Source organism: Gracilinanus agilis, chromosome 6, assembly GCF_016433145.1.
Source record: "Gracilinanus agilis isolate LMUSP501 chromosome 6, AgileGrace, whole genome shotgun sequence".
Taxonomy (NCBI): Eukaryota; Metazoa; Chordata; class Mammalia; order Didelphimorphia; family Didelphidae; genus Gracilinanus; species Gracilinanus agilis.
Genome location: NC_058135.1, coordinates 219,868,624 through 219,894,678, shown reverse-complemented (window position 1 = coordinate 219,894,678; position 26,055 = coordinate 219,868,624). Strand labels below are relative to the sequence as shown.

At 36.0% G+C, this 26,055-nt stretch overlaps 1 protein-coding gene across 1 annotated transcript in view; it reads left to right on the top strand.

Moving 5' to 3' along the window:
- Window positions 1-26,055, top strand: part of GRK4 (G protein-coupled receptor kinase 4) — a 178,461-nt gene that overhangs the window by 115,879 nt on the left and 36,527 nt on the right. The window contains exons 8-9 of the mRNA XM_044682299.1: window positions 9,822-9,962; window positions 23,861-24,051. Of these exons, the coding sequence (XP_044538234.1) occupies window positions 9,822-9,962; window positions 23,861-24,051 (332 nt within the window). The remainder of the gene's footprint in view (window positions 1-9,821; window positions 9,963-23,860; window positions 24,052-26,055) is intronic.

Here is a 26,055-nt window from a genome sequence, read left to right as displayed (position 1 = left end):
ACTCAAATATACAAGGAGTTAAAGCAATTGTATAAAACATCAAGCCATTCCCCAATTGATAAATGGGCAAGAGACATGAATAGGCAATTTTCAGGTAAAGAAATCAAAAGTATCAATAAGCACATGAGAAAGTGTTCCAAATCTCTAATAATTAGAGAAATGCAAATCAAAACAACTCTGAGGTATCACCTCACACCTAGCAGATTGGCTAAAATGACAGAAGGGGAGAGTAATGAATGCTGGAGGGGATGTGGCAAAATTGGGACATTAATGCATTGCTGATGGAGTTGTGAACTGATCCAGCCATTCTGGCTGGCAATTTGGAATCATGCTCAAAGGGCTATAAAAGACTGCCTGCCCTTTGATCCAGCCATACCATTGCTGGGTTTGTACCCCAAAGAGATCATAGATAAACAGACTTGTAGGAAAATATTCATAGCTGCGCTTTTTGTGGTGGCAAAGAACTGGAAAAGGAGGGTATGTCCTTCAATTGGGGAATGGCTGAACAAACTGTGGTATATGCGGGTGATGGAATACTATTGTGCTAAAAGGAATAATAAACTGGAGGAGTTCCAGGCGAACTGGAGAGACCTCCGGGAACAGATGCAGAGGGAAAGGAGCAGAGCCAGAAGAACATTGTACACAGAGACTGATATACTGTGGTAAAATTGAATGTAATGGGCTCCTGTACCAGCAGCACTGCAATGACCCAGGACAATTCTGAGGGATTTATGGTAAAGATGCTACCCACATTCAGAGGAAGGACTGCAGGAGAGGAAACATATAAGATAAGCAATTGCTTGAATGCATTGGCTGAGGTGGACATGAATAGGAAATAGACCCTGAACAAGGACACATGTTACAACCAGTGGAAATGTGCGTTGGCCATGGGTGGGGGGAGAGCGGGGGGTGAAGGGGAAAGTAGGGGCATAAAGTATGTAAACAGATTAAAAACGAATATTAATAAATGTCTAATAAAAAAATGTAATCTAAAAAAAAAAAAAAGAATGTTATGGTCAGGGGCAGCTGGGTAGCTCAGTGGATTGAGAGTCAGGCCTAGAGATGGGAGGTCCTAGGTTCAAATCCGGCCTCAGACACTTCCAAGCAGTGTGACCCTGGGCAAGTCACTTGACCCTCATTGCCTACCCTTACCACTCTTCCACCTAGGAGCCAATACACAGAAGTTAAGGGTTTAAAAATGTAAAAAAAAAAAAAAAGTTATGGTCAGTGTTAATGATAGTGGCCTGTAGTTTTCTTTCTCAGTTTAACTTTCCCTGGTTTAGGTATTAGGACTATATTTATCTCATACAGGATTCTAATGGTATGCTTTTTCTCAATTTTTGAGAATAATTTGTGAATTGTGATTAATAATTCTTCCTTAAAAGTTGTATAGAATTCTTTGGTTCCATCAGAACAAGGAGTTTTTTCTTTGAAAGTTCCTTTGTTATTGTTGTCCAGTCATTACAGTTCTGTCTGATTGATCATGCCCGATTTAGGATTTTCTTGGTAGAGATTGGAGTGGTTTGCCATTTCCTTCTCTACTGAATAATGATTCAGATGAACAAATTGAGGCAAACAGGGTTAAGTGACTTGCCCAGGGTCATATAGATAATAAGTGCCTGAAGGTAGATTTGAACTCAAGGTAAGCACTCAATCTACTGTACTACCTACTTCCTTTATAGCCCGATCTGTTTCCCTGTCTGATTATGTTGTTTAAGATCTCTATCTGGTCTTCTAATGATTTCCGTACTTTATATTTGTGAAGGTATTAACCATATTTTTTTTTGTTAGCATAGAACTGCTTATTATGTTCTGATTATTCTTTTTATTTCTTCTGATTTTGCCGTGGCACTGAAGAGTGGGAAAAGGTCTGGAGTGTAGGAATGGTTGTTTATTTTGTTTTGTCTTGCTATTATTGTAAGTCTTTACTGGATCCTTAGGTCTTCTAGTGCAGTCTTGCCTAGAGTGTGGGAGGTGGGGTAATGGTGCTGAGAGAGCTCAGGGTCATCAAGGGTCAGTTAATGGATTTTTGTGGTATTGTTGGGTTTTTTTGTTTTAACCTTATTTTGGATTCTTGGTGTCTTAGACCATGGAGACAGCTGAAGTTGCTTTATATTTGATGTATAATTTCTGTTTTGGAGAGATTTGAGAGGTTAAAAGAATCAGAGAAAATGTCTGGTCTTTCCATCTTGTTGCTCACATGACCCAGAAGACCCCATAAATATAGTCTCAATAATTCAAGTTAAAAGTATTCATTCCATTGGAACCTCAGATGATAATAATGGCTCCACCATTAGCCAACCACGTGCCTTTTACTAAGAAACTCTACCCCTTCAGGATTTGATTGATTCATTTGTCACCTGAGCCAGTCTAAGGTCTTCTGTAATTTCATAATTCCTGAATTTGTTAGGAATGTATTTTGACACTCTATGAAAAGCAAGAGGCAATGTCAGTGAATATCACAGAAGCACTGACTTTTTAATCTCTGCACTAGATCTTGAGGCATTTGACTTCCATGACTCTTCTTTACTAGAAGAGCGGAAAGATAGGTTGAGGCTGTCACCTCTTTAGAGATAATAATAAACCATGGGAGCTAATAAAATTATTGTGAGAGTACAGAGGAAGAATACTTCCAAGGCTAGGCCCTTATTAATTAGTCCCCAAATTACATCACAAAAAAACCCTGCAAATTAGCAATAATAATTTTCCTATATATTCCTTTTCAAAAATGATGTAATATTTTATATAAATTCTTGCATCACTTCATTTCAAGAAAAATTAAAGCAAATTCTGGGAGGAAAAAAGAGATAAATAAGCTAATGGGATTGATCTGTGGGGAATATTTCATAAGAGTCTTACATGTGTAGGAAGTGCATATGAATTAAGGAAAACTATCTATAGAAATTTTTACCAGTGGACTGAATTGTCACTATTGCTTTCTATAGCATATAATGATGATACTTTATCTTATAGAAATGAGGCCCTTGTAACCTGAAACACTGTTGAATCAATACTGTGGTTTGTATATTCCTTTCATTTTTATTAAAATTCTTACTTTATTTTTTCTTTTAGGCTTGATCTACTCTTTCAAAAATATATGGACCTGTATTGACCTAATTTGCCCTGTTTAATGTCCACATATCAGCAAATCTTCCCAGACTTGATTGCTTTGATCTTCAAAAAAAAAACCTTGTTTTTATTTTGTTTCAATTGGACAGACTTCATAAAGTCATATACATAAAACATACTGTTTCATTAAGTAGAGAAGTACAAGTAGCCTAATCATTATAAAATATAGCATCTAGATTTCCACCATGTTAGAGGGCTTTCATTTTTCTATAGTTCTCTTTGTGATATTTCCATAAGACATCCTTAAATTCAGTTACCTCTTTTCTTTTAAACTTTTTTTTTCTTTTTAATTTTAAACCCTTAACTTCTGTGCATTGACTCCTAGGTGGAAGAGTGGTAAGGGTGGGCAATGGGGGTCAAGTGACTTGCCCAGGGTCACACAGCTGGGAAGTGGCTGAGGTCGGATTTGAACCTAGGAACTCCCGTCTCTAGGCCTGACTCTCAATCCACTGAGCTACCCAGCTGCCCCCTCTTTTAAACTTTTGATTTTGAACATAAACAACAAATCATTTCCATACATAAAGCAGAATGTGAATAGGATTACATATGAAAATATTAATTTCTCTTTCACATCACTTGCTTTTTTTATCTGTCCTGCTTATTTGTGTTCCTTTTCTGAACTTCCTTCTGTTTACTTTAGTGCATTCAAAAATTGATTTGGTGGTGGGGGCAGCTGGGTAGCTCAGTGGATTGAGAGCCAGGCCTAGAGACAGGAGGTCCTAGGTTCAAATCCGGCCTCAGACACTTCCCAGCTGTGTGACCCTGGGCAAGTCACTTGACCCCCATTGCCCACCCTTACCAATCTTCCACCTATAAGTCAATGCACAGAAGTTAAGGGTTTAAAAAAAAAAAGAAAGAAAAAAAATTGATTTGGTGACTTTTTTGGCATCACTATTGATAATTCTGCCCCTAGCTCCATCATCCTCTCCTCAAGTAACTTCAAGAAAGAATTGGGGTGGGAAATCCCTAAAACAAATAAATATAGTCTCTCTGGGGTAGGTAAAATGCTTCATTATAAATCTTGTAGAAATGTTATTGGCCATTGATTTCATCAAAATTGTCCGAGTCAAACTGGTTTTTCTTTACAGTGTTATTATCCTTGTTTTGCTCACTTCATTCTATGTTAATTCATACAGTCTAGAATTCTGTGATCTCTTGTCATTTCTTATGGTGCACTAATATTCCTTTACATTCTCATGCCAGTTTGTTCAGTCGTTATTTAAGAAGCAAGCTAAGGCAATCTCCCTTAGATTCTAGTTCTTTGCTTCTTTCTTTTTCCTTCTTAAATCTCCCTTTCAGTTTCAGGGACTTTATTTTCCTAGTAGCTTTCTTCCCTACCTTTAACCTTCCTCTTAAAACCTCCCCCACATCCCAGCTTGTTTCCTTGTTAGGGTTTAATGTATTTCTTCAGCAAAATATATTCAGCCCTCCTTTTGTCTTTCATAAGTGAATGAAGTTTATCTAACCACTTCTCTATGTTTGTAATATTCTCACATATCCCAGTTATGAGAAATAGCAAGTGCTTCTTCCTCATCATCTCCTTCCTTCTACACTAATGTACTCTTCCTTTTACTCTCTCTTCTCTTTACTAGTTTCAAACCAAAATAGAACCAATCTGCCAGTTAGACCTCTTTTTTCTCCATCAATACTCTGAAGATATTAAGGTTCTGACAGGACACTCATTTCTCTTCCCCTATTAGAATCTTTCTACTATATCATTATGTAGCTCCTTCCAATTACTCAAGTAAATTTATCTTAAATTTTCTTTTGATTCTTGTTTTATAATTTCAGCATTCCCAATTACCTCTGGACTTTTTTTTTTTATCAAAAATGCTTTAATATCTTCAATCCCATTTTCTATCCTTTCATATTATATTCATCTTGCAGGGTAAATTATGCTTACTTTTAAACCTATATATATATTTTGTTTTGGGGAATCCCCCTCACCCCCCAAGACCTTCCCTCATCTGAAGTAGTAGTTGACATGGTACTGTTTGATACTAGAGGGTAGCATGTAAGTACTTGAACAACTTTCTGGAATATTGTATGTTTTCTTCGATACTCTAGATTTTGGCTAAGATGTTCTTAAGACTTTTCCTTTTGGAATTTCTTTCAATTAGTAGAATTTGTCTTTATCCCCTTGTTCTAATAGATCTGGGTGTTTTCAATCATACTTTTTTAGGCAGTTCATTGATTCTTTTTTCTTCTTCTTTTGAACAGTGCTTTATTGTACATGATTTCAGTAGATTTATCTTGTCTCAGTAACCTTTAAAAGTCTGTGCATTAGTTTTAGCTCCTTGAAAGAGATTGTACCTATACATTTTTTTATTAATAGAATTTGTTCATAAGTGTTCCAGTCCCTCCCTTTTCTTGTATCACAGAAGGGATCATCGAGGAGACAGATATGTCCATGCAAATTAAGTCTTTCGTGTTTCTATCTTTCAGTTCATTCTCTGGGTGTAGCATTTACAATATATCCAGTATTATTTCTGTATGAGGTTCTCTTGATTCTATTCATTTCACTGGTCATTATCCCAGGTAGTTCTTTCCAAGTTTTTTAAAAATTAGCCACTCATCTTTTCTTATAGAGCAGTAGTATTCCATCACAATCATATACCACAATTTGTTTAGCCATTCCCCAACTGATAGGCATCACCTCAGTTGCCAATTCTTTGTCACTATAGAGAGAGTTGCTATAACTATTTTGGAACATATGGGTTCCTTTCCTTTTCCCCTGATCTCCTTGAGAAACAGACCCAACAACTCTCTGGTTGTAATTTCAAGTTGCTCTCCAAGATGGTCGGATCAGTTCACAGCTCCACCAATTGTACGAGTATCCCATTTTTCCACATCCCTTCCAACATTTGTCATTTTGATGGGTATGAGATGATATTTCAGAACTATTTTGGTTTGCATTTTTCTAATAAGTAGTGATTTAGGGCATTTTTTCATATACCTATATATTGCTTTTGATTTCATCCAGAAATTGTTCATAACTGTGGCCCATTTATCAGTTGAGAGATGGCTTTTATTCTTATAAATTTGATAAAGTTCTCTATCTTATTATATATATTTTAGATATGTGACTACCTGAGAGGCTGTCTATAAATTTTTCCCCCAATTTTCTGTTTTCCTGCTAATTGTGGAAACATTTATTTATAAGATAAACTTCAATCTAATGTATTCAATTGTCCATTTTACATTTCACTGTGCTCTCCATCTTTTGTTGACTCATAAAATCCTCTCCTGTCCATAAATCAGATAGGTGATATGTTCCCTGTTCTTCTAAGTTACTTTTTATGATCTCTTCTTTTATGTCTAATAACCTGTACATTTTTCATATGATGTACATTATAATTTTTTTGAGAATGAAGTTATAGGAATGTTAAAAAGTTGCCAGTATAGTTTTAGATGCTGAAAAATAATTTCTCAAAAAGAAGAAAACATTTTAGGTTAAATGTTAAGGAAGGAAGTATTTATTTTCAGGCAAAGTCAATAAATACCCATCCTATTAATATTCATTTCTTCTTTGAAGACCCCCTGAAAAGAGAACCACAAAAATCACAAGAAGTAGTTGCAGCTCCCTGAGAGACAGCCGTCAGGTAGAAAGAATCTCTGTTCTGGGTTGCACCTCAGTCTTTTTTTCTCATTCAGACCCGGATTTCCATCTTGATAAAGGTCTTGATGTTCTCATTTTGGATGTGTTCATCCATAGCAGCTAATTCTTTGACCCCACCATCCTTGTAGTGTTGTAGGAACTCCTTGGCATACTCAATCCATACACAGCATACATAGGAGGTGCCAATAGAGGAAGCTGAGGATGTGGGGATTCTGAAAAACCTCCATCAGAGTGAGAGGAATCTTTTTGACTGGGTAGTGGATCAGTTTTCATGTTGCTTTTTGGAGTGCCTGTTCCAGAACCTTGACCTGTCTTATTCTTCCCCAAACCCTGCTGCTCCTGCTTAGGGCTCTGGTATAGTACCTGTTGGGAATTCCAAGGAAGCCCAAGTGCCTACCACAACTGCAGATTTGTTTTTAAGATTTTTTTTTAATATATAAAATATTTTATATTTTCTTTTTTTTTTAAACCCTTACCTACCATCTTAGAATCAATACTGGGTATTGGTTCTAAGGCAGAAGAGTGGTAAGGGCTAGGCAATGGGGGTCAAGTGACTTGCCCAGGGTCACACAGCTAGGAAGTGTCTGAGGCCAGATTTGAACCCAGGACCTCCCATCTCTGGGCCTGGCTGTCAATCCACTGAGCAACCCAACTGCCCCCTATTTTCTTTTATTTTTACCATTTTTTACTTTGTTCTAATATTTCTTGTTTTCATGGAGTCACTGATTTCTATTCTTTTAGTTTTGGGGGATTTCTTTTGTTGGGTAAATTTGTTAATTTCCTTTCTAAGCTATTTATTTTTCTTCCAGTTCTTTGCTCCAGAATTTTTATTTCTTTTGTATTTGCTTCATTTCTTCTATGTATTCATGTAGTCCTTGTGAAAAATCTATTCTTTTCTTTCAGTCTTTGCTTGCAGTTGTTATAGAATCAGATTTGCAATAATCTTCTGTACTGGTTGATGTTTTCTTTCATTTACTCGTCTCTTCAGCTTTAGCTCCAGAATTAGAACTTCTACTTCCTGCTAAGGCCAGACTTTACCATTTTTAAATGGGACAGCCAGCCAGCCCTGATTGTTCTCAAGTTCTTAGACGCCTTCCATCTTCTGGGACTAAGACCTGTTGGATCTTATGAGGTTCAGAGGGCTCTATCTTGAGGCATTTCTGACTACCTTGGGACTGTCTGTGAAGGGCCCTCTGCTCTTTCTGCCTCTAGACGCAGAAGTTTGTAGGTTTGTATCTCTGGTAGTGTGGGGAGGCCGGGCCTGTTTGCCTAGGTAGGCACTGACCTTTCTGTTGCTCATGGCTTTCTGGCTGGTTTCATGATTCATTTGAACTTCTTGATTATTTGACTTGGTGAGTTTTTCTGGAGTAGGGTAGATTGGGGACCTCTTGTTGAGGTTTCCATCTTGACCAGAAACTTCTCTTCTCATTTTCTGTGGTAATTCCTGATTTCTTATCATGAATAAAAGACTTTTACTCAATAAGTATGTGCCAAACACTGTACTTAGTAGGTATTGAGAAGGAAAGATGAAAGTGAAAATACTCCTTACTCCCAAGGAAACTATGTTCTAATGGACAAATTATATAGTCTGCATCAGTGTATTCCTTTGATGGTCTAGATCTCTTTGATATCCAAGACATATTTCTCCTGAGGGAAGGTAAAGCTTTTATAAAAAGGGCTTGACTTTGCTTCCATTAGTCACTTGTTCTGGCATCCATGAGGTATTTTTTTTTTCAGGAAGGAAGGGCTGCAAATGAACACCTTCCTAGATGAAGAGTTTGGAATGTTTCCTTTTTAACACTAAAAGAGGAGGGAAGGAGGGGAGTATTTTTTCCAAAAATAAGTACTTCTCCTGCTTTTAGCAATTCATTCTGGGCCTGATCTCCCATTGGTAATCTGGTTCATCTTTCCTTCTCTAAAACACATTGCCTTTGCCTCTACCTTGATATACTTTAATATCTTTAATATACTTAAAATCTATTTCAGGATGAAAAAGTAGGACAGGAATTTGTAGAGGGGACTTTCTATAATGAGGAAGTTGATGCCCTTCTTTTGGCCAATTGTGGAAGAGAAGATAGGGATCATCTGATAATAGAGGTCATAAATATTTCTATTGCCCATTAGATGATGATCATCTGTGGAAATGTGGCTACTCTCAGCAATGCACTGATCTGGGATAATCCTGAAAGACTTATGATGGGGAATGCTATCCACTTCCAGAAAAAGAACTGTTGAAGTTGACTTTCGTATTAGTGTATCTTTGGTCTTATTTTGGGGTTTTGATTATGTGTGAGTGTTCTCAACACTGACCAATATGGAAGTGTTTTGCATGACAATAAAAAATTTAAAATTAAAATTAAAAAAAAAAAAAGATTTCTATTTCCTCCATCCATGGACTGCCACAGATTGTGTAGTTTCCTGGTATACCTGAGTCACATTTACTCTCTCTAGAAAGAGAATTTTGAAAGGAATTTTGGAATGAAAAGATTAGTGTATTTTTGAACCTGTTACTGTATTTCTTTGACTCTTAATGGGTTAGGTTATATTCCAGTACTTCTTCACATTTCTTATTCTGCTGTATTATCAATGTGATTATGGAAAAATCTCTATTTGAAACAAACAGTGCCTGTAAAAATTACTATGTGGAACCCAATGAATATGCTGTATTTACATTTTAATATGTCTTGGAGCCTGCTTGCAGATTTCTAGTGGTCTTTTTGATTGGATTTTCTTGCTATTCATTGTTATAGATGGATTTGGAAGAGAGAAGAAATTTAGAAAAATAAAATTAATTGAGTAAGTGGGACAGTTGGGTGCTCAGTGGATTGAGAGTCAGGCCTAGAGACGGGAGGTCCTAGGTTCAAACCCGGCCTCAGACACTTCCCAGCTGTGTGACCCTGGGCAAGTCACTTAATTTCCATTGCCTAGCCCTTACCACTCTTTTGCCTTGGAACCAGTACACAGTGTTGATTCTAAGGTGGAAGGTAAGGGTTAAAAAAAATTAATAGAGTAAGAATTGATTTTTGCCTAGAAAACATCAGAAGCATATGAATCTCTTTTTTTTCCCCTTTAGGTTTGTGCCTGCCAAGTACGGGCAACAGGAAAAATGTATGCTTGTAAAAAGCTAGAAAAAAAGAGAATTAAGAAGAGAAAAGGAGAATCTATGGCATTAAATGAAAAGAGAATTTTAGAAAAAGTGCATAGTAGGTTTGTAGTAAGTATCCTTTTTTTTTAATCTTAAAAACTATAATGTTAATTGTTTTGCTTCATCTACAGCAGTAATGTCAAACACAAATAGAAAACAGGAATCACTAAGTCATACATAAAGAACCTCAAAGGTTGGCATATTCATTTGGTTTTAAAATGTTGTTCAGTTATTAGTCATGTCCCACTCTTCATGATCTCATTTGGGGTTTTCTTAGCAACCATTTTCTTCTCTGGCCTAAAGTCACAAAGCTAGTGAGTGTCTGAGGCCAGACTTGAGCTCCAGAAGATGAGTCTTATCTCCAGGACTCTATCCTCTATATATCATCTCAGCTGTCCCATGTTTTATTAAATTTTTATTTATTTTGTTTCTTTTTTCCCAGTTACATTTTCATCTTATTTGGGCCTTACTTAGAAGGTGGTACAGCCTGATAACACATCTGATCATATAGTATTTCCATCAAAAAATTACTTCTGAACTGAACTGGTTCAATTTCTTTAACCATAAGTCTGTCTTTGGAAATCACAGTAGCATTTTTTTGAGCTCACGTGCATTTGTATTATCAACATGCCATTAGACTTGGCATTTTAACAGTGGTATACTTTTATATTTCATTTTTTTAAGCAATTCATTTTATACTTGCTCAAACTGATTTGATTTCCTTTTAACAAACCAAGCTATGCACAGATAAATCCAATGATATTTTGGTCTGTAGTTGCCTTTTTAAATGATAAATAAAAATATCATTCATTAACAATTATAATTTTTTTCAAGCTGAAAGATTCTTTTTAGAAATATCTACTTAGGGGGCAGCTGGGTAGCTCAGTGGAGTGAGAGTCAGGCCTAGAGACAGGAGGTCCTAGGTTCAAACCCGGCCTCAGCCACTTCCCAGCTGTGTGACCCTGGGCAAGTCACTTGACCCCCATTGCCCACCCTTACCAATCTTCCACCCATGAGACAATACACCGAAGTACAAGGGTTTAAAAAAAAAAAAAGAAATATCTACTTAGTCATCATAGTTCTTATGCATTAAAACAGTAAGATTTAGTGTTTTGTTTTTTAAAATCATTATTTTGATTTTTAGAGGTGCCTGTTCCCAATATATTTTCTACTTTAAGCCCTATTACTATTTTATATTGTTTTCCTAATTTATGAATTTGTATCTGTGGTTGAAATATCACATTGAGATATTTTCAATACTATGCCTAATCTGCCATTAAGTAGTTTGATACTGTTAAGTATATATGAAATGGATTCTAGCATCCTAAAAGTTTCCTAAAAATAAAACCACATAGATCATTTCCATTGTAATGTAGGTTTTATGGTGGAGTGCTGGTTAGGAAGAGCCCTAAAATAAAAGATTAATATGATTTTCTTTCCTTTAAATGTCACCTAAACATAATTGATTTATTGATTTATGATTTAACATTCCAGTCTCATGCAATTGCCTTATTTTTAATTAAGTTATTGGAGTCAACATGGTATTGTAAAGCAATTTACTTGGAAGTCAGAGGACCTGGGTCAGAAGCTAGCTTATTCTTTTACTATCCCTGTGACATTGGGACGTTATTAAGCATTTGTTACATGCTAGAATACAAAGATAAAGATGAAACAGACCCTGCCCTTCAGAAACACATTCTCTGTTTGGACGAGACATGGATATAAAAAGTACAAAGTAACTTAGTTAGGAAGAAGTACTAGCAGCTGAGAAAATTAGGAAAGGCCTCATATAATTGATATTTGAACTGACCTTTGAAGGAAATCAGGGATTCTAAGAGGCCTACTTGAGAAAGGAGCATATTCCAAGCATGGGAGACAGCCCGAACAACAAGCTCATAGAGATATGAATGTCTTCTCTGAGAAACTCTAAGAAGACCATTTGGCTGAACCAGGGAGTACTTGTAAAGTCATAATATATATTAAGGTTGGAAAGGTAGGTTGATGCCAGGGTGTAAAAGGATTTAAATGTCACATAGAAATGTAAATGTAACAATATGTCTGAAAGAAGGAAGGTAGAAAATGCTGAAAAAAAATTATTGATATGATTATTAGAAAATTTAACAATGAAAATGTTAATTACTCTTTCATATGCCTAGTTTCTCAACTGAAAATCTACCCAAATTATCAGTGTATATTGAATGTATACTTACCAAAGATCTGAGAAGAGAAGTCCTTTGCAATTGGTATTCTATACCCTAGTTCATATTTTTAATCACACTGTTGCCTGAAAGTTTGTGGAGAATACTAGTTCCCATTATGCTTAATGTTCATTGGCTATGAAAAACATTTGGTTCAGAACAAAATGTTATTGTAAGAGTTCCCCTTGTGTACAGATATTAAAATCATAGAAGATTCCTTGAAAGATGCAGCAACCTATGTCAATTTGACAGCCAAAAACATGAATATTATTCAGTATTCTTACCACAGGTATTTGATACCTTTTACTGAGGAAGATGGCCAGTACAGAATCCAAATAGAAGAAAGATTCCCTATTGGTGATAGAGCTTCTACACATTCTTGTTTGTTGATGTATTGATTGTGTCAGGTGAACCTCTTACTTATCATTGGAAAATATTTAATCTGATAATCTACATAGGTGAAATCAAACAAAAATAAATGCTATCCAGACTATCATATTCAGTTTGATGGACAGTAAACAGAACTCATTCAAAAATATATTATAGGGACAGATGGGTAGCTCAGTGGATTGAGAGTCAAGCCTAGAGATGGGAGGTCCTAAGTTCAAATCTGGCCTCAGACACTTCCCAGCTGTGTGACCCTGAGCAAGTCACTTGACCCCCATTGCCCACCCTTACCACTCTTCCACCTAGGACCCAATACACAGAAGTTAAGGTTTTCATTTAAAAAAAAATTTTTTTTTAATATATTATAGACGTTCATTGAACTGAGTTCATGATTGAATAAAAGGAAAAGAGACTGAATTGCATTAGGGAATATTATCTACTTTTAGTAACACCCAGTTTCTCCCTTAAACCAAAGCCTATGATTTTAAAATCAATATTCTTCTGGTGGTGACATATTGCTATAAATCATGAAATACCATAAATTAAAGTTGCATAGCCTCAAAGGTCAATTGGGCAGGTACATGGTACCAGGGATAAAGTTGCTGTGAGTTAGAAAGATTCATCTTCCTGAGTTCAAATCCAGCCTCAGACACTTACTACCTGTATGAACCTGGGAAAGTCACTTATCCCTGTTTGCCTTATTCTCCTCATCTTTTAAAAAGAGCTAGGAGGGGGGGGAAGCTGGGTAGTTAAGTGGAGAGAGAACCAGGCTAGAGACGAGAGGTCCTAGGTTCAAATCTGGCCTCAGACACTTTCCAGCTGTGTGACCCTGGGCAAGTCACTTGACCCCCTTTGCCTACCCTTACCACTCTTCTGCCTTGGAGCCAATACACAATATTGACTCTAAGACAGAAGGTAAGGGTTTAAATAAAAGAGCTAGGAGGACAGCTGGTTTGCTCAGTGGATTCAGAGCCAGGCCTAGAGATGTGAGGTCCTAGGTTCAAATCTGGCCTCAGACACTTCCTAGCTGTGTGACCCTGGGCAAGTCACTTGACCCCCATTGCCCACCCTTACCACTCTTCTGCCTTGGAGTCAATACACAGTATTGGCTCCAAGAAGGAAGGTAAGGGTTTAAAAGAGCTAAAAGAGGAAATGACAAACTACTTCAGTATTTATGACAAAAAAAAAACCAAACAAATGAAATCACAATGAGTCAGACTACTGAACAACAACAAAAGGTCAGTGGAAAGGTGCATGGTGACTATGAATAGGCAGCAGCCTGTAACAAAATATTGCACATCAAAAGGTCCCTAAAATATGTGAGCAAAGAGATACCCATGAGGTCTCAAAGGCCTTAGTATACAGTTCTGATCTTTAATTACTTAAATACCTTTAGCAGGTCTAGGACTTTTGGGACCCTCCCTGTACATCCGAAAGTGACGGTGAGCCTATAATGTAGTGAAAGTAAGCAATAACAGGAGACAACCAATTTCCTCAAATCGTGTCAGTGCAATAACCAAAAACCCTACTAATAGAAGGTCCCAAAAACATTAGTGGATAATTTATAGGGTATGGATGAGATGGCATGAATGTGTCTATGTCATTAAAAAAAATATGCCCATTTGGTAATATCATAGCATGAAATGCATCCTTGTTTATCTTTTCAGTCTCCTTTTACATTCATAATCTGTATTATCTTCTTCTCTGCAGCCTATAAATAATGATGCCCTTTTTGTTCCGTTATTTCTCACTCCTTTTCTCTCCTTCATCTGAGCTCCTAAAGAATGTTAATAGCTAACATTTGGCTACTTACCCTAATGAAGGAAAGGTTTACACTAGTAGAACCATCTCTTAATTGACAAATACAATGGGCATTTACTCTACTTCTCCAAGGTATTTGATACTTTCAGGTAATACCTTTCATCTTTCCTGGCCTAGATTTCCATAATATAGCCTAGCCTCTCAGTGTGCAATGTCTTTTTAGCAGCTCTGTCTCAAATTTCTTCACTTTCACAGTAAAAATCCCTCAGGGAACAGTTTTTGATTATTTAGACTTCTTATTTTACAGGACTTAAGTAATATTCACTTTCATGGATTTAATTACCTTCATGGATATGTCTTTTTTTTTTTATTAATAAGCTTAGTCGTCTCCTATATCATCATTCTTTGCTATGAGACCTTTTAAACAAGATATCTTGCCAAATGTCTAGTTTACTGAGAAATAAGTGGCTTGTTATATATGGATTAAATGGGATATAATAGATCTGTGACTTGTAAGTGATAAATTGTCATACATGTATCATGTCAGGTTAAAATTAATATCCAATAACTCCAAATATTATATTTTATAAGATTTATTAATTATCACTTACAGCAGAGGAACTAAAAAGACAAAAGTAAAACCTGAGTAAAGAGAAGTTTTCCTGACTGTGATTAGCGGGAGAAGAGAAGAGATGGAGCAGGGTTACAGAAACTTTATCTCCAGAATATAAGGATGTAACATGAGGACAAAAGTGGGATTCTGGGAAACACAGTCCTGGGGTACAAGATTCTAATTACACAATCCCCACTGTGATTCCAATGGAAAATGAGCATGTGGAAATCTCCCAGATTTACATGTCTAGTTTCCCCATTGAATCAGTACACATAACCTACTTATAACTCTAAAGATTTTTAACTAGAGGTACATACAATGTTTTACTCTCTAAGGGGAAATTACAATAATTTAGGGATAAGAGGGAAATAAAAGAGAAAAGAAAAAAATCAATGATTGCTACATTGACAAAAAAAAAAAAAAGCAATTAAGGGGCAGTCCCCTTTGGCATAAAAGTGTACATTCAAAATAAATGCATTCAACCCCCCCACAGTTCAATTTCACTACATCCCAAAGTTGATTCTGGATCCTTTGGTGCAGTGGGAGGTTTCTGCAAGCACCTCCATGGCACCTTCTCCAAATAGTTCTGGATTCAGAGAGGCAGCAAGTTTCTTATCCTAAAATTACTCTCAAAAGAATTTAAACCTTGCATTATAGGATAATATTACAGTCCCCCCTGAGGAGGGTATTGACAAACACACAGATCACCCAGGGATACATGGCTGAGTTATGAGGTATATGAATCAATTGTCAAAAGCAGGGGTCAGCAACGTATGGCTCTTTCTGCAGGAGCCATAAAGTCAATTTTTTCTCAGGCTCTGTTACAGGAGCGCTCACTGTTACAGGAACACGCACTGTGAGCACTTTATAGCTCTCACGAAATTACATTTTAAAAACTGTGGCGCTTATGGCTCTCACGGCCAAAAAGGTTGCCAACCCCTGGTCAAAAGAAATCAAAAATATCAAAAAATCGAAATAAAATATCAGAGTCTTATGTGTAAAAACTCTTAAGTAAGGAAAAATAAACCTATAACGGGTCCTTGAATCAGGGTCTGATTAAAGTGATTTATGCCCCACAAGCCTGTAGTAGCAATTGTGCACTTACCCAGTCAGCAACCAGGACTACAGAAAATTGCCACACTTATGAGAGACAGAAAAAGGATTAGATTTTTGCAGTGAATGGGAAATATCATTCCCTGGTCTAATTTTACCTTCACTCTCAGGCAGGGGTCAGCAACCTTTTTGGCTGTGAGAGCCATAAACACCACATTTTTTAAAATGTAATTCCATGAGAGTCGTACAGTGCTCATAGTGCACGCTCCTGTAACAGTGCCTGAAAAAAAAATTGACTTTATGGCTCCTGCAGAAAGAGCCATATATCTGGCCCTCAAAAGAGCCAGATATGGCTCAAGAGCCATACGTTGCCGACCCCTGCTCTCAGGGACAGGGGAGCCAGAATTATAGCTAAGCCAAGTTTCTTTGTCTAAAATGGGCATGGGGAAATCCTGGTCTGACATTGTCAAACAGCCGCTTCCTCGAACCCAAAAGCAAGTCCTCTGTCTTGGTGCAGATTCTCATCAATACCATCAGGTTTGGTTGGTCTCCTTTGACCTTGTGCTTCTTGGCACTCTATAATGGCTCTTTTGTGGTCCCTTCTCCTGGAATCAGACACAATCATCAATCAAAGTCCCATAATATTTAACAATCAACGGCAGATTTCTATAGTCTAAAGCTTTTGGGTATGCATTAATATTAGGGCTAATGGACATTTTAAACTTACCCTAGTGCAAAAATCAAAAAACCATTAATATTGGTAACATATGTTTCGAGTACAAAAAATGAGAGAAAAAAGAAAACTCCAATACTATTGCATATACAAGGAAAAACAATAATAAAATTTTTTTAAATCAAAAATACATAGTTCAAAATCAGTGACACACTATGTTAGCCAAGGAGAAGCACAACACAAAAGTTTCTCATCCCAAAATGAGATCCATTTCCTTTTTAACTTGGCCATGATCCACAGTGTGAGTGCACATAATTTTCACCAAGTAACAGTTTTTTAAAACAGCAGTACAACAGCTAATGCACATTCAAAGAAATACCAAAATCCCCAAAATCATAATAGCTTATTTAATGACAATACCAAACAAACCTACTATCATTATGATTCACATGAGTCTATAGCCACTTTGTGTATGACATTTAAAAAAAAAACTATGAAGCTCATGGATACTTGTCACAAGTTCTACAGATCTAGCCAATCTTTCAACCTTGGCAAAGATATTTCTAACAAAGTCTATTACTGCCATCATTCCAAAATATTGCAGGAGAGTCCAGAAACAAATAAACCTCTGTACTACTGATGAAAACCTTTTGGGTCTAAAATATCACCAAGAATCTAGACCATTCTGGTGGAAGGATAGAGTAAGCTGAAGAGTACAAATATAAAAACCCATCTAGGGGTTACAAAACCCCCTGGAAAAGCCTGCCCACCTCCAAGATGAGATTATAACCCATCACAAAGTAACCTCCCTCCTCTGGTATGAGACTATAACAGCCATAAAAGGCAAGTCTTTATATATCCCATCCATCACAGTGTGGAGGCAAGGAATACAATAGTGGAAATCACTTTCGATGTCTCATCCATTACATTTTTATAAATGTAGAGGTGGGCAATACAATAGTGCAATTGCGCTTCACTTCAACTACTAAATGGACTCTTACCTCTTGTTACAAATAACTCAAAGGTAGGCAAATGATCAGTCAGAGATAGTGGTGCTGAAAATCACTCCTGAAGACCCATTAAAATCAATTTAAATCTTAGGTCATAAAATTCTCCAAAAGTTGTATACAGATTGTAACCAGTTTGATGCAATCCATCCATCATCATCTATGTGACAACAAAGGCAAAAAGGAACAAAAGGCTATTTAGACAACACATGACCTCAATGGATCTGGTGACAAACTCCGCATCCATAAGGACCTGTAGTTTTGCCATGGAAAGGAGTTTGTGCAAGTTGTTTATGGACTTTTACAATGGTATTTTCTCCAGTACAGTCTTAGTGGAAGGTATAAATAAAGGCACTGTAACAGCACATATAGCTAATGGCCAAAAAACACAGTAACAGAAAGTGACAGTGTAACCGAAGATATTAGATTAGATCAATATGTGAACTTAAAAAAACAAAATTAAATCTTAAAGCAAACAATCAGCAAATACAATATATGTGACAGGATACAGGCACTAATTTCAAGAGTCCTTTTCTCCAATTCCAATAGCTGCATTATAGAGACTTCTTCACTATTTGGAGGGGAACAAACTGAAACAGTTAGCAATAGACTCTGAAAAGCTAAAAATTTACCTCTACACCCTTTAAGTTTCCTTCCCCATCCCAGTATCATTATCCATCTAAATTCCTTTGGTCACACTTCTGGGGTTCCCCATACCTGCACTGAGCATAGTGTGGACAAACTCCATATTGGATGTGTAGCAGAAATTGGGCAGACCAAAATGGCAAAGGGGTATAGGGAGACGAATCTCCCCTCAGAATCTTGAGATTATTCAAGCTATCAACTGCAAGGTATCCAAGCAGTACACCCATGAATGGTAGTAAAAGACATCCTAAAGCTAAAATGCACTGCTCTTTCATAGAGTGGGCCATGCTTATAATTCTACTTCCTGTCAGTAGGTGGGGCTAACCTAGTATGTACTGGCTAAAGTTAAGAGGTTTGGAAGAATAACCTTCCTTCCCCTCCCCAGCAGGAATAAAAATGCCAGGGGCAATGTGACACCTCAGTTCCCACCTCCACAGCCAGGAGCATGGAAGCCGCCTCCCTGGGTTAAAGAGGCTGGGATTGGGGTGGATAGCATGAATTGGCTGCTTCATGCTGCATTCCCCAGCTGAAAAGTGGCTAGCACAGGCTTGAGACCCACGTGGGGGGTGAGTCGGGAGAAATATACCTTACCCTCCACGCAGAAAAAACAAGGTGCTTCTAAATGGTTCTTGAACCCTAAGACAATTGGCAGACTGCAGTAGCTCAAAGACAACAAAAGAGGTAGGAAATGGCTTATCCTTTTCGGCTAGGAGCCCCAGGGCAGGGCAGTCAGTAAAAAAATGGAAGAAAAGAAAAACAAGGCAAAGGGCAGCTTATGGGCCAGAGCAAAATTTATCTGCTTCCTATCCTTTACTCAAAGACTTTCTTAAAAAAATTCAAGGATTCTATCTTCCATAGTGGCTCACCAAAAATGTAAGATTAAAATTAATATCCAATAACTTAAAAGTATTATATTTTATAAGATTTATTAACAATCACTTGAAGTAGAAGAAATAAAAAGACAAAAATAAAAACCTGAGTAAAGAGAAGTTTTCCCAACCGCGATTAGCGGGAAAGAGAGAAGAGGGGGAATTACACAGTCAGGAATTATTATATGCACTCCATAATCCTTTTTCATTATAGACATTAGCTGTTATTCATCTAGATTCCAATTCAGAACCTCAGGATTATCTGAAATTTGCATTCAAACTTTGGAAGAGATGACAAATCCTAGTGTCATTTTTAATGCATCATCTATATGTATTTCTTCCTTAATTTGAATTGTGACTATCTCTCTCCTGATCTACTAAATTAGAGCCTTCTCACCCTATTTTTTTCTTTCCAACACTCTCCTACAGAATCACTTCTTATACTGCCACCTAGGGCTTTTCCTGCTGCCCCTTCCTTTGTGTTGTAGTGACTTCCTGTTATCTTGCACCTTCAAGCCAGAGAGTCTTATCAGTTGTCATCACTTACTGAATAAATGCCAACTGTGAACAGAACACACATCAAAGTGCCTGAATTATTTTCCTCCCTCATTTTATCTTGTCTATTTGACATCTCATGCATAACCACCCAATGCCACCTCCATATGTTCATCTTGTTCCTGCTTGATTCTTCTCTGAAGCAATGCCTGGGATGCCCTTTTGTTTTTTCCTCTCCAGCTTCTTCTCACCTAACACTCAGTTCTTACATAAGTTTTACCCTCTTCATACTGTCCATACATTTTGTGTTTTCCCCAGAAATAAACATGCCTTCGATCTGTATGTTTTTGTATTACTTTTAATTCAAGTATTAATTTTATTCTGGTCTTTATTTCTCATCTATTTTTATGTTCCTGAGGTTTAAAATATAGGCAGTACTAGAATAGTGTATAGGTCTAAGTATTTCTTTTGCATAATATCCTGTACATTTTAGCAATTTATATAAGTATTGATAAGGACTGCACATGCCTAATACATTTTTTTTCTTAAAATGCCTCTCTGTAATGCTTCCTGAAAAAAAATCAAACTTAATTTCTTTTTAATTGAATAGCTTCCTTGACAATCATCTTAATGATTTTTTACTCCAATTGCTGAGCCTAAAAAGGCCCAGTTATATGGAGAAATCTTCAGTAATGAATTTCAAAAGTTAACAAAAATGTTCTTTTAAGATTATCCTTTCAAGTCATTTAAGGTGATATAATTTTAATTAGGTTCCACTTTCCCAGTTAGTGAATCATATCCCTTGATGAAGTTATTGGAAAATGTAACTAATAAGAATTAGCTTAAGATACCAAAAGATTGAATTGAAAGAAAAATTTGAATTCTAGTAACATTCACCAAGAGTCTTCCTGGGTAACATCTCAATTTGCTCTAGAAAAAAGTCTAGAAATACATACTGAAATTTCAGTTCATTTTTATGTTAAAAGAGTTAAAGTTAATCCCTTTGAACCTGAAATCAATAAGGAACTGACAGTAGATTTAATCATGTACAACACAAAGAAATAATCTCTTTAATTCTTAAGCTATCTTTGGTCATTAATTCACATTGGGATGCAATAAAAACAAAGCGCCTTTCTGCATTTTAAAAACTATTGATTTTTATCTAACCTTTGACCTGTAATATTTCCCTTGCTCTTATATTGCATAGGTTGACAAATATACATATATGTTTTATCATTTATGGAAAAGTCTCAGGGGTAGCTGGGTAGCTCAGTGGATTGAGAGCCAGGCCTAGAGACGGGAGGTCCTAGGTTCAAATCTGGCCTCAGACACTTCCCAGCAGTGTGACCCTGGGCAAGTCACTTGACCCCCATTGCCTACCCTTACCATTCTTCTGCCTTGGAGCCAATACACAGTATTGACTCCAAAAGGAAGGTAAGGGTTTAAAAAAAAATTTTATGGAAAAGTCTCATTGGTTTTAGTCATTGGAGTTACCTCATTCTTTTATCACTTTTGAAATCTGAGGTAAGGGAAAAAATGCTGCTCTTTCCTAAATGTGTGTGCCCATTTGAAAAAAAAAAATTAATGGCTATTTTGACTTAAGCACTTAATAACTAAATGAAGACTGGTGTCTTAGGCATTCCTGGATTTCTTAATTTAAAAAGAAAATCGACTTTGGATTCTTGTATTTAAAACCCTTTTCTGATATAGGGTTGTGCAGATGAAGTTTGGTTTTTGAAGGCCATGCCAGCAGTGCAAAAGATTATAGATATTTTCAAGAAAGAAAGTGTTCATATATAGGGCAGGGAGCAGACTGTATGTCTCTTGCCCATAGACTGCTTCACTTGAGTTCAGAGAGACACAAGTACTTTTAGCCATAGCAATTTGTGAAAGTGTCTACTTAAAGGATAGAGTAGCAGTTGCATCTGTATTAAAAGTAGCTTCCATGTGGATAAAATTATAGATTCTTAAATTATGAAAATAGTGTTCTCTGAAATATTACATACATATTTGCTTATTTACATCAAAGGAAATCCTATATTTCCAGCTATCCCATCCCACTGTGCTTCATTTTAGGTTTTGTTCTTATTTTAGTACCTTTTGATTGTGCTTAATTTTCCTGCTAAACTCCTAAGATAGTTCAGTATAACAGTGAGAAAATTGAGACACAGAGAAAGGTTGAGAAATTTTTCCAAGGTCAGAATCAAAATTGCTACCTAAGTTCCCACATTATGTCCATGTAATTGAAATAGTGAAAAGATGGGGAGTCAGGAGGCCTACATGTGCCAGACTCGGCTCTTCAATAAACTTGTTTCACGATTATCCACAAGTCACTTCCCCTCTTTGCACCTTAGTTTCCTTATCAGCAAAATGAGGAAATTGGATTATATGATATCTAAGATCTCTTCCACCTCTAACACTTCGATGTAGTTATAGTCACTCTCTTCAGAGGTAAGTGGTCATTTACCACACAATTTGCAGTTCAAGGCTGATACTAGGAAAGTTAAAACCACCTCTTTCATTCTGAAATGCTTCAGTGAAAAACTCTTCATTCTTGTTTCTTCTCATTTGTGGCCTTCAAGCAAAGGGTTATGACCCCTTGTTTTTTAGCTTATAGAGCAGTTTCTTTTTCAAATAGGCCCTTTTTCAGTGGGGTGGGATGGGAGGAAGTTGAACTAGAGAGATCAAATCTTGTGCTAAAATCCAGGCTAATGACTAGTATGCTCTCTCATTTTGCTAGGAATTAAAGCGAAACTTATTGGTTTATGGTTTGCAGACTGTTCCCTTTTTTAGAAATGGTAAAACTTGTACTTTGTCAGTACTTCTGTACCTCTCTCATTCTCCAAAGTCTTTCAAAGAACAGTGACAGTTAATTAACTACCATTTTGTGCTAAGCACTGTTTAGCAAAAAACACACACACACACACACACACACAGACACACACACACACAGCTTGTTCTTAAGGAGCTACTCTTTACCTCTTCATAACCCTTTTCTTTTCTTTCTTGGTTCTCTTTCTCCTTGTCTAACAGTGATCCTTCCCCTCTGCATAGGTATACCTGGGACACCATCCTAGGCTTTATTCTCTATCTCTTGCTGAGGCTCATGAGTTTGTATGAGTTCAATAATCTTTTTGCAGATGACTCCCAAATCTATATATTTAGCCCTCTTCTTTCTCCTGAGCTCCAGTAATAGAGTAGCACCTACTTGTCTGGACATCTTCACTTGAATGTCTTGTAGGGCAAATCAAATTCATTATACTAAAAATGGAACTTATAATCTTCTTCCCCAAAATCCACAATTCCCCTAACTTGTTGGTTTCTTTCAAGAGCACTACAGCCTTCAGTAATCCAGGTTTGCAACCTTGTTGAAGTATTCCTTGATATTTCCCTTTCCACCCCTATATGCAAGCAGATGCCAAGTCTTATCATTTCTACCTCCACAATATATCTTTCTTCTTATCACTTAAAAGACTCCTGCTCTTATTAAGTCCCTAATTATATTTCCCTTTGGCTATTGAATATCTATAGATTTTTCTATCCAGAAGTATAATATAGGTACTTGAGTCTTTTCATGAAACAATTATAAAATAGTAAAAGCGACAATCCAATTAACTGGTAAAGAACCCGGTGTTTATTTATAATACCTATTTATAATCCAACTTTTGACTGATGTTTATAACTAACCATGAATTAATCAAATGTTTCCAGTAATACAGCAATAAATCAGCTATTATTATGTATGAAATATGTAAATAATTCCAAAATAATAAGAAGAAAAAGTTTAATTTGGATATTGTTAACAATTCACATAGATCCCTTCAAAACTTAAATTTGGAAGAGATTTAAAGAAATGGAGAAGTAGAAAGAAACAAATTTCATCTAAAGACTATCTGTAGATATTCCCCTTATGTTAAGAATTTACTTTTAAAGTATCCATTGAATTTTCACTGATTTCACAGAAATGGAGGATATTATTTTTGTCTGAGTGTGATCTTATTTCTTCTAGTGGTTATAGTGTTTTGTTTGCTTTGTTTTTATTTGCATATCTACTTGGACCTTTTAAATTCAATATTAATTTACTTAGATAATTCTTAGATTGTTGTCATGTTCTTCTTTATCCATTAAAATCTTGGATCACATTTGTATAGTCTTTGCAGCTCACTCTCTCTTACTTTTTGTTTTGTTTTGCTTTCAGGCAGAATTAGAAAGAGTAAATTGAGGGAATAAATGGTAACTGAATCAGCAGATCTTTTTTGTTTTCAGGTTAGTTTATCCTACACATATGAAACAAAAGATGCCTTGTGTTTAGTCCTAACTATTATGAATGGAGGGGATTTGAAGTTCCACATATACAACATGGGAAACCCTGGCTTGGATGAAGAAAGGGCCATATTCTATGCTGCGGAGCTATGCTGTGGCTTGGAAGATTTACAAAGGGAAAGAATTGTTTACAGGTAAGAGTTAATGGCAACAATGCTCTCTGGGAAGGACTCTTCTCATTCAGTATGGGAAATCTAGTACAGAGGAGACCAGCTTTTCAAAAGGGCCATCCTCTGCTTTTATAAAAGCCACGTCATGTTGGGAAGAACTCTTATGTTTCTGAAATGTTTACAAAAATATATACATTTTATAAAATATATACAATTTGTAAAAATAAATATATTTCCTTTTAGTTTTCACTTTTAGGTTCATTTTTATAATGTTTTTATCAGAATAATCTAAACTGGACATATCAAAAGTCAGGTTACAGTAGATGTATCTCTTTTGTTAGAAATTTATATATATTTGATTAAATTATTTTAATGCTATTCAGATAAATAGAAAAAGAGAGCATCTTTCTAACACTATAGATAATTCAATTAATTCTTACATAAACTAGCATGAAGCCTATAGAAAAAGGTACCTGAGAAAAATCCAAAGAGCAACAGAAGTAATATGTTGTGTTTTCTAAAAGCCTGAACATAATTTAGAAAAGATTAGAAATAGCTAAATTTTATTTAGGAATATTAACTTCAAGTATATAAATGAATTTAAGTGTCCATAAATTATAATTGCTAGTGAAATAATAAGATTATTAAAGGAATAAACTATTTTGACTTATCCTTAGGCATTTTAAAAGCACTTTTTATATAAAAACACTATTATGTAACTAATAAATTCTTTAGCTAAACAAGCTAAACTTCTATATACAGATTTAATGTTCTTTTCCCAAATTAGTTTAAATTAGCCAGAATTTACAATAAAATTCCACCCTCCTTTTCTATCAAATGTTTTCCCAAGGCAACTGCCAAGAAACAAAATAGATTTCCCTTTTCCTCCTACCACTTTTTCTGGGTGATAGTTAAACTCAAAAAATATTAAAGGCCAACTGTGTGCACTTGTAAAATGAAAGTCCTTGTCCTCTAGGAAATTGCAGCCTTGAATTGAGCCTGTTTGGAGGGAGATTATATTTATGCATACAGATAATTTGAAGTGAGAAAGGGCAAAGGCTTTGAAATCAGAGGACCTCTACTCATGTTCCAAACTCTGTCACTTATTACCTTTCTGAGCTTTAACTTCCTCATCTTCATAAAATAGGGAAGTTGAATAAATGGTATCTTCCGTTCCTTCCAACTTCAAATCTATGATTCTGCAATCCTTAGTGTTTTTGCAAACATTAATACTTGATATTTCAGTCATTTCATCAATAGATGCTCTTTGTACTGATTAATATGGTAACTACTCATGTCATTTAATAATTGATCTTTGAGAATTAATGCAGGCAAAATATTCATTAGCCAGTGGCTAATCTGGTGACTAGCCACTATATTACAATTTAAAACATAGTTAAATACATAAAAATCAAACATTTTTGGGAGATTCTTAGAAGTTGTAACCACTTCTAGTTTGGGAAACTTCATAAAGGAATGATATTACTTGAACTGAACTTTGAAGGTAGAGTTAGAATCTTTGTAGTATCTACAAATAATTGTATTGAGATAAAAGAGAACATGAGATCAGAGAGTTATGAGTGGTCAAATTTGGAGCATAGAATACATGAAGGAAGTCATTTGAAATAACACTGAAGGGTAGATTGGAACCAGAATGTATAGGCCTTGATGTTGGGCTATGAAATTTGTGTTTTACTTGATATTCCAATGAGGGAGCTATTCACCAAACCAGGAAAATGACTTATACCTGAACATTAAAAATAATACTTTAGCTACATTGTGAAAAATGGATTGTGAAAGCAGTTAAAAAGTTATTACAGTGTTTAAGGACTGAAATATTAAGTTGTATGTTTCCAATGGAAGGAAGAGAAAAATGATGAGTATGAGAGGACCACATTTGATGATTAAGTAAAGGTAAGGTCGAAAATGATTACGAGGTTTCAAGAGTGTATCAATGAAAATTTGGAGTCAGAGAGTATGAGCAGAAGACAGAGTTTTTATTTCTTTTTCATGAAAAAGGGCACCGCC